The sequence below is a fragment of the Mesoplodon bidens genome (assembly GCF_964165515.1).
Source record: "Mesoplodon bidens genome assembly, chromosome: 20".
In the NCBI taxonomy this organism is placed as follows: Eukaryota; Metazoa; Chordata; class Mammalia; order Artiodactyla; family Ziphiidae; genus Mesoplodon; species Mesoplodon bidens.
Genome location: NC_138181.1, coordinates 16,587,446 through 16,604,373, shown reverse-complemented (window position 1 = coordinate 16,604,373; position 16,928 = coordinate 16,587,446). Strand labels below are relative to the sequence as shown.

Here is a 16,928-nt window from a genome sequence, read left to right as displayed (position 1 = left end):
ACATGTTAATGTTCTTTCACTTTCCTTTTTTTTTTCTTTTTAAGATTTTCTTGGAGTATTTTCCAAATGGGAATTAATGAGAGAAAGGGTATATTTGGCCAGCTTTGTGGATTCTAAGAGTGCTTCTAAAAGTTAAGCCTAGCCAAAGAAAAGTGTTATGGCACAGGATTGCCTTTATTATAAGCTGTCGTTTAATATAAGAGCTCCATTTTGTCTTTCTTTATTTCTCAAGTTGTTTATTTATAAATACCCACTCTAGTTTTCAGGAATTGACATATGTTGACAGGTTGACATATATTACCTGAGAGCTGATATACCCTGTATGATACAGTCTCTAAGAGCTGAACAATACATAACAAATTAATAAAACGATACCATGAAAACACATCATTGTTTCTAAATTGAGGTTAATATTTTGATTTTCAAGAAAGCAAAGAAAGTTTCCCTCCTTCCTCCATCCCTGTTCTGATCATTTCTGAGGATTTATAAAAATGCAAAACAACAACAACAACAAATTCATCTGCTACTTCCTGACCATAGAGATGAATAATTTAAGGGCAATTTCAAATTGGGTTTTCCAGCTGGCTTTCTGTTTTATTTGGAAAGATCTGAAACTTTATTCTTTAATTCCAAAATACATTTCTGCTTTCTATCCTTCAGTTCTAAAATAATGATGTATCTGGTAACGTGTAGCAGTTGTATACTAAGCCCTTACAGGGTCTCATATCCTGGAGAAAAAGTACCCTTTTTGAAAGGGCTCCCCTTTCCTGAGTTTTGCTGTTTTCCTATTTGTTAAGTAGTGGCCCCACCTGTGAAAGCAGAGTTATTTCAGCCATTATTCAGTTCCAGTTTACTTTAGACTCTGTGGAATATTATAGTGCTATTCAGTATTCATAATCTCCCTGATTTTGCTGTTTTTATGGCCCAGTATAATTGATGTGTGGTGTTCGTTGGAAGGTTATCAGAAGATATTTGGACATCAAGATTTTCAAAATAAATGATGGCACTACTGCTAAGATATCTTTTCACGACTTAACCCACGCAATAGAGTTAGGTTCTTATTACAGTACAAATTAAAGGAGAATAAAATCATTCTTAATTTAGGACAGTTTTAAAATAACTGTTTTTGTCCCCCCTCCCTTTCCACATACATAGCAAGAAGGCACCCCAGATTTCACCTTTATTTAAAGGGTGGCATTTGGAAAATATACCAAGAAGGCTGTCTGTAGGTAATGGTTCAGTTAGCATTAATCCCAGAGGATGGAAAATCAGGAGCAAATTACTTTTAAAGAGGACTAAGTAAATTTCTCATATGGGTGGATGGTACTCACCTCTTCCAGAACACAACACGTGGGCCTGTCACTGTAAATTAACATTCTGACTTAGCCACAGCTCCCATACAACTATGAGAACGTTTGCTTTACATGATTCTGGATCATTACGCGGTGCTGATTACCCTGGCCTTTCACTGTTGTCCTTCGCAGCAGGGTGCTAACGTTTTCTGGATTTCACTGCTCTTTAGAATTCTCCACCAGAGGGAGGACAAGGGAAGGCGAAGTAGGTTTCACCCGCAGTTCTGAGGGAAGTTTGAATCGGAGAAAGCTAGCACTGACGAATTCAGGACCTCTGGTTCTGTCTCTCCACTTTACCTCCCCGTACTTGCTTTCTCGGCAGAACTGAGTGACTCTAGCTAGTGCAGTAATTTTATTGTCGATCGTTTTCCAACCCGGGTTTTATCAGTTAAGTTACAACTTGAATAATTAAGTTGTAGTGAGAGATACAGTTTAGGAGACCCCCCTCCCCCTTAGCAGAGGCCAGGTTATTATTATTTCTTTTAGGAAAAGCTGAAGATGAGAAGTCTGACAGGCACGTTGTTAAACACACGAAGGCAGGACACAGACACATCCCAGGAGCAGATCGACGAGGATGGATTTATCTAACCATCTTACGGTCCCCCGAGCCCTTCCTGTGTATCCACAGCCGCCTTGCTCAATCCCCCTTCCACCCAGAGTTTTATCTTTGCCCTACGTGCGTGTGGGGTTTTTCACTAAAGAAAAAGGACGGAACCCCAAACTCTAATGAGAAAACAGCAGCCGTTCCTCTCCTTCCCACGGGTTCCAGGGCCTTAATTTGGCCGGGCAGGTGTCGGAGCTGCAAAATTTGTCTCCACCATTTTCTCCGCGCTGGAGGGAAGGGACCAGCCCTCCCGGGCGCTGCCTGGCGGGGAAGCGGAGCGAGGAGCGAGGGCCCCGGGTCCGGATCCCTTCCTGGGTCTCGGAATCTCCCCGGGACGCGCGGTCCGGCTCCCGCGGGCGCGGCGGCGGCGGCTGCTGCGCGCGGCTTCCAGCGACCCCTGTCGGGGGTGCCCGGCAGCCGCCCCGCGCACCGCCCCCCGCCCAGGCCGGCTCCGGGAGGGAAAGGGGCTGCGCCCGCGAGCGCCGAGCCCAGGCTCCTCCCGGTGGCGTGTCCGCGCCTCGGGGTGGGGGTGTGGCGGGGACGAGGGAGGGGGCGAGGCCAGGGGAGGGCGAGAAGGAGGCGCCAGCGTCCAACCTGCAGGCGGGAGGTGGTTGGCGGTGGGGCAATTGAAAAAGAGCCGGCGAGGAGTTCCCCCCAACTTGTCGGAACTCCGGGCTCGCGCGGAGGGCAGGAGCGGGGTGACGGCGGCTGCCGGGCGACGCGAGCGCTGGCCGGACGGTGATCGCCTCTCCCTCCTCGGGCTGCGAGCGCGCCGGACCGAGGCCGCGACAGGAGCCGACAGCGGCGGGAACCGAGCACTTCCCTGCACGACAGGAGCTGCCCCGAGAGCGAGCGCGACCGCCGGACGCAGCGACCGCCAGTCCCAGGTGGCCCGGACCGCACGCCGCGTCCCCGCGCTCCTCGCCGGCGACAGGAGACGCCCCCCGCGCAGCGCGCGCGCCGCAGCCCGGCCGGTGGTTCTACCCGCCTCCGCCCCCCGCCCTCGAGGGACAAACTTTTCCCAAAGCCGATCCCAGCCTTAGGACCAAACTTCTCGCGCGTCGCCTCCGCCGGGCGCCGTCCGCGCAGAGCGTGCACTTCTCGGGCGAGATGTCGGAGCGCAAAGAAGGCAGAGGCAAGGGGAAGGGCAAGAAGGACCGAGGCTCCGGGAAGAAGCCCGTGCCCGCGGCGGGCGGCCTGAGCCCAGGTGAGTGCGCCGCGCGGCCGGGGCTCCGCGATCCTCCTCCTCCTTCTTTTTCTCCTCCGATGCCGCCGCCTCGCCTTCGCCTGCCTGCGCCCTGCGCTCCGGGCGCGTGGCCCTGCTCCCGGCCGTCCGCGGGGCCGGCCGGTGCTCGCCCTCCGTGGGGCCGCCCCTCACCTGGGCGTCGAGCCCCACCCGGGCGCCAGCACCCCGCGCTCAGGGTGAGGGCGGAAGCCGGGACCGCGCCTCCGGAGGACCCGGACGCGCCGCGCTCCCTGGCACGGCCTTTGCCCAGCGCCCCAGAGCCGAGCCCAGCCCCGGAGCGGGACCCGGCGTGCAGGAGCGGAGGCCGGGTGCGCGCGTGTCCAGCGCCAGCAGAGCTTTGCACGGGCCCCGCCTGCCCTCTAGCGAGAAAAGCGGGAACGGGTCTCCCCTCGCAGCGCCTGGCTCGGAAGAACGGGGTGTTCTAGAGAGAACGCGAGCGGTCGCGCGTCGGTGTTTTGGGCCCCGGGGAGGGAGTGCAGGGTCGCGGTGTGCGCGGACGCTCACCCGGATTCAGCCCTGCGGTATCGGAGCTCAGATCAGCTGAGAGGGATTCCTAGAGGTCAGCGAAGCAGATAAAATCCAGCCCAGGGCCAGGAATCAGGTCCCCAAAAAGGTTCTCAAACTTTCGGTTTTGCAGTTCTATTTTTCAGGACCTCTTTGATAAATGTGGTTAATTTATGTTCCCAAGAGATGCCCCAAAGCAAAAGTTCATTTGAACTTTTGAACCCAGTTGCTCACTGGTTATATAATAGAATGAAATGGCAGCTGAGGCTTTCTAGAGACAAGTCTAGTGCGTGGTCATCGGAACACGGACGTGAATGACAGTTTCACCTTGTGTTTCCCTAAGAAGGGCTGATGCTTTCGACACTGTCTTGGACAGAGGAGGCGCCCCAAATAAATACTTGTTTATGAGTGATTAAGTGAAGAAGATGCTTTAAAAAAAATGGAGGGCAGGGGGAAGAATATAAGAGCTTTTTTCTGCCTCTGCACTTCCCAATTATTAATTGATCCAGATACCTCAAGGCACTTAGAACATCCCCCAGCACACTTCGTAAAGCATTTCAGAAGAATTAATTCAATGGCATTCTGTTATCTTACAGAAGTATTTGCCCATTCCTTTCAGGAAGTAAACAAGATTTGCCTAGTCCTCTTACTGGCATCGCTGAGAGCATTTCAGAGCCTGGCTTATTGGCAGAGACCTTAAACAGGTTTTGAGCAAAACAGATGGAACAGAGAGTAATTGTTGGGCCACTGACCATTCCTGTGCATGCTTCTATGATAGGATACTGCTGAGCAGATTCACCTTCATTACCCTTCATTAGCCCTCCTGAGGGTGTATTGAAATTTTCCTTACTTTCTCCCTGTTTTGCAGATGCCCTATCGCATTTTATTCAACAAGGGCTGAAGTGGGGAGCTGGATTAGCAATCTCCCTAAGTGACATTCTCTACTGTCCTCTCGAAGGTTATCTTAGTAAATGAAAGAGCTCTTAGACCTGACCACAGTGGTAACGTTGTAAGGAGTTATTTGCGGGGCTCTTTAAGTGCTGTTCTGTCCTGCCCGGGAGTACTCTGCCTTCAGACGTTTCTAGGGTCCTCTGGAGGAGGTCTGATGAATTAAGGAGGGGACGGTGGCTTGAAGTAGCATCCCTTTCAGGTAACAGGTCTGCACTTTGTCAAGGCTTCAGGGCAGCAATGCCTTACTTAACATAGACATTTCAGATAAGCACCCGTGGTGGGTGGGAGAGATTTTAAGAGCCAGCAGGCATTTCTGTGCTCCACACATCTCATCTATCAGGTAGGCAGCTGTGTTGGGATTACCTAATATTCTCTCCTGACACAGCGTCCCAGAGCTTCCTTGGTGACTCTCATTATGATTTCCAGTCCCACGGCTGTGATTCCCTCTGAACCAGATAGATTGGCATCTTTAAGTGACATTCTCTTGACTCTCTTCCCAGAGGATCTGCAGTGAACTTGGCTCTCGGTTGGTTTTAAAGTGTATCTCTCTTTTCCATCAGGTAGTTGTCTTCCTTGGGGAGGAACTTTTCACGCCCCTCCAGGGCACCTTGTGCTTGTTCAACCCTATAATGCAGATAAGAATATTTATTCTTTGTTTGATTCAAAAACAACGATCAACTTGAAACCTGCTTTAGATAAAAGCACCTGGCATTAAATAGTATTGCCTTGAAATCACTGTTTCTTTCCTTCTTGTCATTTCCCTTGTAATGCTGTCAGTGTACTTTTCCTTATCATAGGAGAGGGAAACCCACACCTCTTTTTCAAGCTTTTTTGCACTCTGTAGTCCTCAGGCATCCTCAAAGGAATGACCTCTAGATGCCATAACTATAGCATCGCCACTTGGCATACCAGCTCAAATTAGGACTTACAGGACACCCATCTCTTAAATAGCTCCTCCATCAGTGCCCTTCAATCCCAGGTTTCACCCCTTTCTTCAAACAGCCACTGAAACTTTCTGTCCTACATGATGCCCGTGCAACAGCCAAACCTCTTTTTGGAGGTTATAACATTACTTCACGACAGTCAAGGGAGAGAGAAGGTTGAGAGAACTCAGCCCCTCAGCCCCGCTGTGTGCTGTATTATATGCAGAGGCATAAACACATCTGTTGAAGGGATAGCTTTAGGGGAAAAAGATTTCTTTAACTTTCATGCGACACGTGTGACTGGTATGTGATACATATGTAGCTATGTTTCATAGCATCGCATTTTTATACTGAATATTGAATTGCACACTGTTGTGGCTGCAGATGTTCAACAGAATTATCTGTGTCGCAGTAATGACTCTAATAGTTCCCAGGCCCTTGGGGTCATTGATTTTTCTTCTTTGCTCAAAAAAAAAAAAAAAAAAAAAGCGACCTCAGCGTAATCCTGGGCTTTGTAACAAGGATCCATGTACCAAGGGTGCTGTAACTTCCTGCACCTCCTAGATGCTGGATCTCCCATATCCAGACTTTTCATATTGATTCAGCTCAACGAACTTTGTCTATTGAAGCCTGAACTACAAAACCAGAGCTTCCCCCCTGCCCATTTGGTATTTGGCTCTAAGCTTCTTCTATGAATCTCTGTTTGCTGATGTTTTTCTTCATTAAAACACTGCAAAGGATTCTTTTTATTTTTATTTTTTCCTTTTAAATGACCTGGAACCCATTCATTATCAAGCCTAGCTCAGTTCTAGAACTACTGGGTCTCCCTTCATCCCTAGCAGAAGGGGCGTTTTTGTAAGTACAAGTGGTGGAAACATCAAAACACTTAGTATCCCAAATGGGTAGAAGCCGGCCATGTGCTGCCCGGGTGACATCACCCACCTGTTTTGTTAACTCAGTGGCTTCCCAGGCTGAAGTGCTTGTCAACATTCTTGGATATGAAGTGCCCCGTCACTACCAGGGCAGCGCGTGTTTACAAAACAGGAGGAATGTCCAGTGATCTGTTTCAAGCTGGTGACTTGTGACCACTTAGATGATGTAATTATTAAAGACATTAAAATACTAATTTTAGGATGAAGCGGGTTTATTTTGGAGAATGATTTTGAAGCAGAAAGAGTGGGAGAAACCTGGGATACTGTTCTCATATCTGCAAAATGAGAAAATGATATGATAGAAAAATGGGAAGAAAAGACGATAAAATATGTAAGTAATCAGAAAATATTGAACCAGTATGAGAGCAATGAACACATTACATGCCAGGCACTAGTATTTTATACTTATTAATAAGGGAGCTACTATTTATGAAATATCCTACCATGTTCCAGGCAGTGTAACAGATGCTTTGTGTGTTTCATCGCCTGTCCCTTAGTACGAAAATGCCTCACTATTACAGGATACCTGGTACTTAGTGCTACAGCCCGATTGCCTGGATTTAAATCCTAGTTCTGCTCCTTACCTGTATAGTCGTGGGAAAGTTACTTCATCTCTCCATGCCTGTTTCCTTATTTGTAAAACTGGGATAATAGAATTATTATCATAAAGTTGTGCTGAGGCTTAAGTGAGATAACAGCAGGAGTAAGTGCCCCATCAATGTTCTTAGCTCTCTTCAGAAAATGATTTAAGACACAGATCTTCTGTGCCTTTGCTAAGATATTTGACACAATTTTCCAAAGTTACCTTGTACGGTAAAAAATAATCCAGAGCTGCCCTTAGATTAGAGTGAGTATAAATATTAATACCTACTACTTGTAAATAGAGAGGAAAGTGGATAAGTATGTCAAATACCATAACTGCATATAGGTATTATGAAAACAGTCCTGAATTCAGTCTAAATATTGAAAGTAGAGTGAGGTGCAATATCATTTTATCTCCGGCAGAAAAAGGTTGAGGTCTCAAACTTGAGAAGGTTTTGAAACATGAGTCCTTTTCTGGCCACACTGAAGAGTTGATGCTTATACAGAATGCATGCGTAGTCTTCTCTTTTGGGACTAGTACAGATTGAAAAGGAAAATATGTATCCACATGCTCTTTGTTATCTTTTTATCAAATGTGAGAGTATATTGCCAACAAGGTTCATAGAATCCAGTGCACGTGTTTCTAAATATAAACAAATTAATGAATATTAAAAAAATCTACATCTTTCATTATCCCCCCCTCCACACACACTAGAATGGCTATAGGTAGTGCTTAAAGTTCTGGAAGTGTGATTCTTAGCAAATCAGTGTTTTATTAGCGTTCTCAAAGTGACAAGTTACATTTGACACTAACGGTATTGATCTCGTCCTGTTCTGTTAGGATAGACGAAAACAAACCAAGTGTCAGTATTTTGGGTGAGTGATTTCATTTGCTCAGAGAAGCAGAAAAGTGGACTTCTAATATTTTGATTAACCCTCGAGTTCTCCTCTTGACAAACAGAAAATACAGAAACTTAAATCATATAGTATTAGCTTAAAAACGGATTTATCTTCATCAGAGCAAAATAACATCTATTACATATGCTCTCAGGTATATAAAATGAAATTTCTTCAAAGGACCAAGTGGTGTTTTGGGTTCATCCTAATCCTGTGCATGTTTGCACGCGTGTCCTTTCGTGGGTTTTAACAGATTTTTTAAAAGCGAGCTACCAAAATGCCAATAGATGTCAGTGTTTGTTGCTTTAGAAAAAGTGAGGTGTTAGAAGCATAAAAGAAAAAAAAAACAGCTTAATTTGTTCTCAGTTTTGATAAGCATAAAGCTGACTACTCTGAAAAGTTTGACAATTAGTAATACCCTATATAACCTTGCTTACTTACATTTTGTGAATGAAAATGTCACATTTTCACATCGAGACCTCTCTTCTAACTATGAAAAAAATGCCTCTACCATTAATTCCCCAAGGAATTCAGAATGCAGGCTGAAATACACTAATCAGTGCATTCCTTTTTTTTTTTTTTAATGAAGGAACAATTATTTGAGAATGTTGTTACATACACCTTGGATTTATTTGCATTTGTAAACTATAAATTAAGTACGCATGTTTCTTAGGTCGCCTTGATTACAATTGCATAAGTGCATTTTTGAGCCCAACTTAAGTAAGATCTGTGGAGTTCTGCCTTTGGAAGGTCAGAATTCTCTTCTTTCTCCGTTTCACTAGTGTCACCTTTTTCTGGCCTCCAGAGGGTGCTCCAGGAGCATCACACTGCTATTCCCCAAAGAACGGCTCCTTTTTTCTTTTCTAAGTGACTTTGATATTCTGGGCAATCTATGGGGAAGAATAGGATCCCGATTTCATCAATTGCTACCTCAACTGGAGTTTGTTTCCCAGCTAGACCAAAATAGACCAAATTCGCTAAGAACATTCCGAAACATCATTCTGATGATGACGATGCAGTTGTAAACCTGCAAGGGCACATCTGTGAGATTTACTTTTATTTTATTTTATTTTAAAATTTTTTATTGGAGTATAGTTGATTTTCAATGTTGTGTTAGTTTCAGGTGTACAGCAAAGTGAATCAGTTACACATATACATATATCCACTCTTTTGTAGATTCTTTTCCCATATTGGTCATTACAGAGTACTGAGTAGAGTTCCCTGTGCTATACAGTAGGTCTTTATTAGTTATCTGTTTTATATACAGTAATGTGTATATGTCAGCCAACAACTTTTCCCCAGAGAACTTAGCATCTTATAAGCATCTTTCAGTCGCCCCTTAGAGCAGTTCCTTTTGCATAAGTTCGGGCAGTACCTGCAAAGACATTTAGTCATATTTAAAAGTTCCACTGTGGCATTGGAAAATTATACACGAGCACATCAAAATTACACAGAGGATCTTTAGGAACACATGTTTTCATGTCTTCACACCTCATCCTCAACCCCTAGCTAAAATGTTTAAGAACTCTACTTTGATTGAGCTACATGTTTTTGAAAATGGGTTGGAATGACTCATTCTTTTGGATCTCGGGCTAACGTTATAACACTGTCGCAGAGTCACTGTTATTTGCTCACGATTTATTCCACTCTGCGCTGGTCATGTTCATTGTGAGTTACTCCCAGTTTGTTACTCGCCTTCTCTCTCTCTCTTTTTTTTTTTTTTTTTTTTTTTTGCGGTACGCGGGCCTCTCACTGTTGTGGCCTCTCCCGTTGCGGAGCACAGGCTCCGGACGCGCAGGCTCAGCGGCCATGGCTCACGGGCCCAGCCACTCCGCGGCACGTGGGATCCTCCTGGACCGGGGCACGAACCCGCGTCCCCCGCATCGGCAGGCTGACTCTCAACCACTGCGCCACCAGGGAAGCGCCACCAGGGAAGCCCCCCCCCCCCCACCTTCTCTTTTTAAAGGCAATATTGTTCACATTGTTTTGGTCCAAGAAAGGTATTACTGATGGGCAGTAGCATTTGGTCTGCGACAGTGTCCCAAACCTTCTGTTTCATAGCTTCAGTTGGCAGGCAGCTGTTGAATTTTAGTTTCAGTGATGTGAGAGTCAGGGAATGTTTTATTAGGTTGAACCATCAGAAGTTGTCAATTCTGTAGATGATACATGACTGAATATTGTCAATGTCATATAGTTTAATATTTGGACTCTGTGTAGTAGTTTGACTTTATGCTTTACATGGTATTTTTTTTTTTTTTTTTTTTGCGGTATGTGGGCCTCTCACTGTTGTGGCCTCTCCAGTTGCGGAGCACAGGCTCCGGACACCCAGGCTCAACGGCCATGGCTCACGGGCCAAGCCGCTCCGCGGCATGTGGGATCCTCCCAGACCGGGGCACGAACCCGTGTCCCCTGCATCGGCAGGCGGACTCTCAACCACTGCGCCACCAGGGAAGCCCATGGTATTTTTAAAAATATAGTAGTGACAACTTTGAAAAAAGTCGTAGAAGTTAATTAAGTGAGGTTTAAGTAATGTCTAAAAGGAAGCTGGGCTAGGAAGTCATTAAACCAGTGGCATTTTCTCCAATACATAGGTCATATGATAGCCATATAAAATGAATTCAGCATAAAGGTAGAGTGCCAGGGCAATGGGCATTTTCCCTTGGAGAGAAAAGTAGTACATTTCTATCACAACATGTAACTTGGATTTTTATTGAACCTGTTAGCAAACTGTTATTGTGCTTTATCTTACCCACCATATTTCTACAGAGATTACAAAGATGTGAGTGAGAAATATTAGTGACTAGTGAACAATCTTGGCTTTGTTTTATGGAATAATATTTTTTTAAACTTTACTCAGTTTTACAGTACTACAATTCAATTTTTCCAGTAGTTTTAATAAGTGTGAATTTTACTGCCATGTGAAAATGTGCTCATTATCAATGGCCTATATTACTTTATAAATAAATTTAGAACTTAGGTAAAGCCAGCTTTTTAAAGTGCATATGTTTCTGTTTGTAATTGTAACTCATCTGTTTGTTACATATGATCTCACAGTTGTAAAAACAAACTGCATTTTTAAAGGATTTGACACTCTTCTTAGCTATTCCATAGTAAATATAAAGCCAATATTTAAAAGGAAATGTCTAAATTCTAATTTGGAATTTTTTTCAGAACAAATAAATTTTATGCATATACTGAAATGTTCGGAATACTGATTGTCTTGTATTTAATTACTCCAGAATTGAAAGTTAAAATTCCTACACATTTTATAACTTTTTCAAAAAATATATTTCAACCCCAGGTAAAGCAAAGTTTGGATATTAATTATGCCTAGAAAAATTTCTCTATTAAAGCCCTAAAGAGAGTTTTTGATCTTAACTGTTTAGTACATCATTTATTGAAATTTTTTCATTGGTATATATCATAATAGGAAATCGTATTTATGAGTGAACTGATAAGAAATGTATCCAAAAGTCAAAGAAAAAAATGAAGGAGGTAGTCAACAGGTATTTAAAAGAAAACTAATGCTCATGATAAGAGAGTTTTCTTTTATAAAGATACATACACATGTTGCTATTTAGTGTTTAGAGAGACGTATTTTGTGAATCAAGTGTTCTCTCTATTCTTCAGTTTATCGGGACTTAGAGAAGATTCTGGTTTTCCCTAAATGTGTCTTTTCTCCCCTTTCCTCATCACATGCCGTGGACTTTCTGTTGTACTGGGAGACAAGAGGGGAGCAGAAGAGGATTGGTAACTTGCTCTAGTTGTAGTCGGTGTGAAGTGGGCTGCAGGATTCATTTGGGACACAGCACACTATGGTTTTGTGTCTACAGTGTGAACATTTGGGTTATGTTTAACACGATATAGTATATGAAAAAAAATTTTTGTAGAACTTCCTTTTGCCTCTCTTCCCTTCCAAACTTGGAAAGTTGACTTTTAGTTATGAGCTTATACTATAGTAATGGTTACAAATATTTAAAGGAAAGGGTTGTTTTGTGTTTGTTTTATATATTCATGTAATATATGAGTATACAGTAGGAAGACTTCTTTGGATGGGGTCCAACGTCATATCCATTTGTAACCTCAGTTGGGGTTGAGCTGAGACTAAAACATGCACCTATGCAGTTCAGCGAAACCCAGAGGAACCTTCTAAATCCTCATTTTGATGATTCTCTTATCTTCTCTCCAAACCCACTGGAGTGAAGGAAGTATGAATGATATATATATATATATATATATATATATATATATATATATATATATATATATTTTTTTTTTTAATTTGTTTGGCTGTGTCGGGTCTTAGTTGCAGTGCACGGGCTTAGTTGCCCTGGGGCATGTGGGATCTTAGTTCCCCGACAAGGAAACTGGTCCCCTGCATTGGAAGGCGGATTCTTAACCACTGGACCACCAGGGAAGTCCCTGGATGACATTTTGAATCCAAATCTATATATTCCGCAGGAGATGGGATGAAACATAATCCCCCTAAAAAGCACAAACCTGGATTCAAGCCCCCCTGGGTGTGGTCCCACCTCTGACACCGTGGATCCAGCCACCTCCAAACCAGCAGTATCCTGACTTTCAGCAGCACTCGAGAACTGAGCAGTATTTCGCCTTTTCCCCAAATTATCTGGCCTGTTTGCCTTAAAAATAAAAACCGTTTTCTGAATGTGACCACTAGAAAGAAAAATCAGCTGTGTTCTTTCCTAACCAGCAGGCCGATGAGAATTCTTGTATTTGCGTATAGTGTGATTCAGAACACATCAGCATGAAAATTTGACCTTGAGCAACACTGAGTAGAGGTTTCTGGGCCCCGTGCATGATGGCCCTGGCTTAATGACGGCTGTGTCCCTCCAGGGTTGAGAGGTGCTGGTTTTAGTTAGACCAGAGCAGTGGTTGAAAGGCAAGGCTCTGGCTCTGTCCTCTGACTGCGTGGTGTGAGCTCTGACAGTGATGACAGCTACGTAAGCCTCAGTTTCTACGTGTGTACACTGTGGGAAATAATATTATGTAATTCATGTGGTTGTTCTAAGCAGTAGTGTTGAGTATTGTGCTGGGTACAGATTAAGGACTAAATGATTAGTTTTACTGAGTTTAAATATCAACAAAATCTAAGCACTTTTCCAATGTGTGTTTATCTAATGCTATCTTCTTGCTATGTATGTATCAATGTTGTCTGGACTTTAAGCCCTCCACAAATAACTCTAAATACTGTACATTTTTTCACAGGGTCTTATACACAGAGGTCCTTTGTAAATAATTATCATGTTGTTGATAATACATATCAAATATTTATTAGGTATACATTCTATGGCTTTGGACTCTTGGTGAGAGTTGGATGTCATATATATAACACATTCATAAAGAGATCAACCAGATATTCTTGACCTTGAACTTTGGTCTATAGATAAACTCATTTTTGGAGAATGGAGGAACACTAGCAGTGATGTTTTAACAGATTGGTGGAAAAATAGGTTATGTGCACTTATATTTTTAATAATACACACGCACACACTTCTTTTAAAATATATGCCAGTTAGTTCTTTAGATGTAACTTTCCTATTCCTAATCTCCCATGTCTTGATGGTCAAGGATAATTTTGTTTTACACATAGGGCCTAGTGGAGTACTTTATGTACAAATATTTATAGAATAAATGAGTGAGAATCATTTTTCTATTTATATTTATTAACTATTTTGTTCCCTGAGCTACAAGGATAGATAATTGTAATGATGAATTGATTTAACTGGAGCAATTTGTGTTGTGTGTGTGTAACTTTATTGTCTGACAAAATTTTCCATTTGTATATTAAGTTGACATTATTTTGTGTATATATATACAAGCCTGCTTTTATATTCTTTTGGTATTTTCTCTTTTCTCTGCCAACAGAGTGACAGTATCTGTTTTAAGCACGATATTTCATTGTTTGAAATTATGGACTTTTCTACATTTTCCACTTCAAATGGTTTTTAAATAAATTAAAAAGGGGAGCCTGTCATGAAGCTCGTGAAGTGGTAGATTTTTATAAACAGTTGTGATCGCAGTTATATTGAAAATTATTGTCATCTACTTCTGAGAGATATATTGAAGACTGGTACATTACCCCCAGAAAGATTAGTTCGAACACAGAAAATAGATAGCGATTATAATTTGCTTTAGTGAGGTCACCTTGCTGTATACTTGGCATCTTCCCTGGCGGGTGGGGAGAGGAAACGGCTCATGCATTATCCATTTTGGGAAAGAGTTATACATATACAGGAATTATGGAAATGAGCTGGTGGGTTTGTCAAGAGAAAACCAGTTATTGGAATACTGAGTTGAATAGAAAATGAAATACATAATTTTCCATATATTAAATTGAATAGAAATGGGAGACTTAGGTCTTAAGTGTTGTTTTTTGCGTTTTGTTTTAACATGTTGATTATATTGTATGTCCTCCTTTGCCCTTAACCTGACAGGAAGGAGAAATGTCGATAGAAATAGTTATTTTAAATATTTTGCTATTTGGAAAGCAACATTAGAGTTTTAAATGTTGTGTTCATTATTTATGCCCCATCAAAAAGGACTGGGATCCACTTCAGGAAGGCAGGTAAGACAAAGGCCATTATCTTTCCCTAGGATTTATCAGAAGGTAAGGGACAGTGTAGAGCATATTATAGTCCCTGAGACCTACAGATTCACTGCCCTCTCAGATTGAATGTAAAAGAGACCCCCTTCACCAAGGGAGCATCTAAGTTGGACTGTGCAGGGGGAAGAAATGTCACCACTTACAATATGCTACTGATGACGGAATAAATATTCACAAAACATAAAAAGCTCAGTGAAAGCCCTGTATCTGAATTTGGTGACTAAAGTCACACTCTATAAGGTAAAGACAAGTTTCAGTGCTTCCTTGCACATTCCACTGAAGGTAGGCTTACTTCATTCCACCTCTTGAAATCATGATGAAAAGTCAGGATGCAGCCGTCTTGCCTTGAGCCCAGCAATCTGGGAATAAAACTCCCTGTAGCCTGAAGGGTAGTAGCAACTGTCTTACAGGAGTTTGCATCTAGACAGGCACGTTTGAGGAAACTTCACGGCGCCTGCACCTTCGGACAACAGGGATACTAAGAGAGGCAGCCATAGGGCTGAATGCTTTTTTGTCATTGTAGACATGGGGCTTTGTAAAGTGACTGCTGACCTTAATGCAGATACCCTTTTGTGATTTGTTTCCGTGAAATTCATGGGCAGCTGGATGGCACAGCTTTTGAAGAATGCTGTTGCTCTTGAGCAAGATAACTTACAACTGTACCAAGAGAACAATGCATTCAGCCCCCAGTGGTCTTACCATTCTCACATTCACTCAAAGAGAGAAGGCACCCTTTGGAAGATTCAGTGTTTTGCGAGTATTAGTATGTCAACTCCTTATAAAAATATATATGTAAAAAAATCCCCGGGCTTCCCTGGTGGCGCAGTGGTTGAGAGTCCGCCTGCCGATGCAGGGGACACGGGTTCGTGCCCCGGTCCGGGAAGATCCCACATGCCGCGGAGCGGCTGGACCCGTGAGCCATGGCCGCTAAGCCTGCGTGTCTGGAGCCTGTGCTCCGCAACCAGAGAGGCCACAACAGTGAGAGGCCCGCGTACTGGTAAAAAAAAAAAAAAATTCCCTACTTAGAACTTAAAAGAATCTATTTTTTAAATTATGAATACGGTGGTTCTTTGTTGAAAACTCCCTTGACAAATTAAGGAAATAATAGCCATCCTCTGAATTGTCATGTTTCACAGTACATTCATAACTAAAAGCCTCTTATATAAGTAAGAACTGATGGTTCCATGGACAGAGTCACTCTATTTCTGGTCACACGATAAAATAAGAAAGGGGAACTGATTATATTTGATATACATACACAAGGGTCTAAGTACTAAATTTGCACATTGCCTTAATATGTGGTTGTATGCTTTCTATGGGAACAGAGTTTCTTTTCAGTTACTTTCAAAGAGTATTAATAAATAATTATACTTAAAATAGACTACAGCTACCTTTTAAATGGTTAGATAGGTTTACTTATAGGATTACTTTTGTGATTACTAATCCTTATAAATATTTCAGGATTTGGTATAAATGTGAAGTCATTAAACTGTAAGGACATCTATAAATGTATGTAAAAAATAGGTAACTTTCTATGTTCTATCACCTTATTTTCTATAAAACAGAAAGTATACTTGGACTATTTTTATCTATTTTATTAACTTTATTTTATTTATTTATTTTAAATTTATTTATCCTCTTCGTTTTTGGTTTGCAGGATAGAGATCAAAGAAATCTCAGTTTTATTTCGAGCATTTTATTTTGTCCCTTACAGAATTTTAATTCTTAGAAAATAAACCGTTGTCCTCACCCAGAGGATTATTATTATTATTATTATTTTTTTTTTTTTTTGCGGTACGCGGGCCTCTCACTGCTGTGGCCTCTCCCATTGTGGAGCACAAGCTCCAGACGCGCAGGCTCAGCGGCCATGGCTCACGGGCCCAGCCGCTCCGCGGCATGTGGGATCTTCCCGGACCATGGCATGAACCCGTGTACCCTGCATCAGCAGGCGGACTCTCAACCACTGCGCCACCAGGGAAGCCCCAGAGGAATTTTTAATTGACTGATCATATGAGCACATTTTAGCAGTTAATGTCTCCAGTCTGTGAACCTCTCAAGGTCATGTCTGTCTTGTGCATTTTCATATCACCAGGGGCTAGCACAGTGATGGGAACATAGTTGTTGCTCTTAAGAATTTATTCAGTGATTGGATAAATGAGGGAATATTGCTAATTTGCTTAAAACAACGCATTGTGGGAGCTTATGGGAGCAATTTAATTATTATGTTTCTGTCGGTTAATAAGCAAGTATGAGTGCAAATCACCAGTCCTAGCAATTCATGGATTTGTCCCTAAACTGATCATATGTGG

At 42.6% G+C, this 16,928-nt stretch overlaps 1 protein-coding gene across 7 annotated transcripts in view; it reads left to right on the top strand.

Moving 5' to 3' along the window:
• NRG1 (neuregulin 1) overlaps window positions 1-16,928 on the top strand; it is a gene marked incomplete at its 5' end in the record, with an annotated part of 1,032,208 nt that overhangs the window by 819,704 nt on the left and 195,576 nt on the right. For 6 of the 7 annotated variants that reach the window (XM_081221162.1, XM_081221161.1, XM_081221159.1 and 3 more), the window contains one exon: window positions 2,554-3,163. The exons of the other annotated variant lie outside the window; for it this stretch is intronic. In XM_081221162.1, the coding sequence (XP_081077288.1) occupies window positions 3,067-3,163 (97 nt within the window). Of the gene's footprint in view, window positions 1-2,553; window positions 3,164-16,928 lie in introns of those variants that run through there. 7 annotated transcript variants of the gene reach the window in all.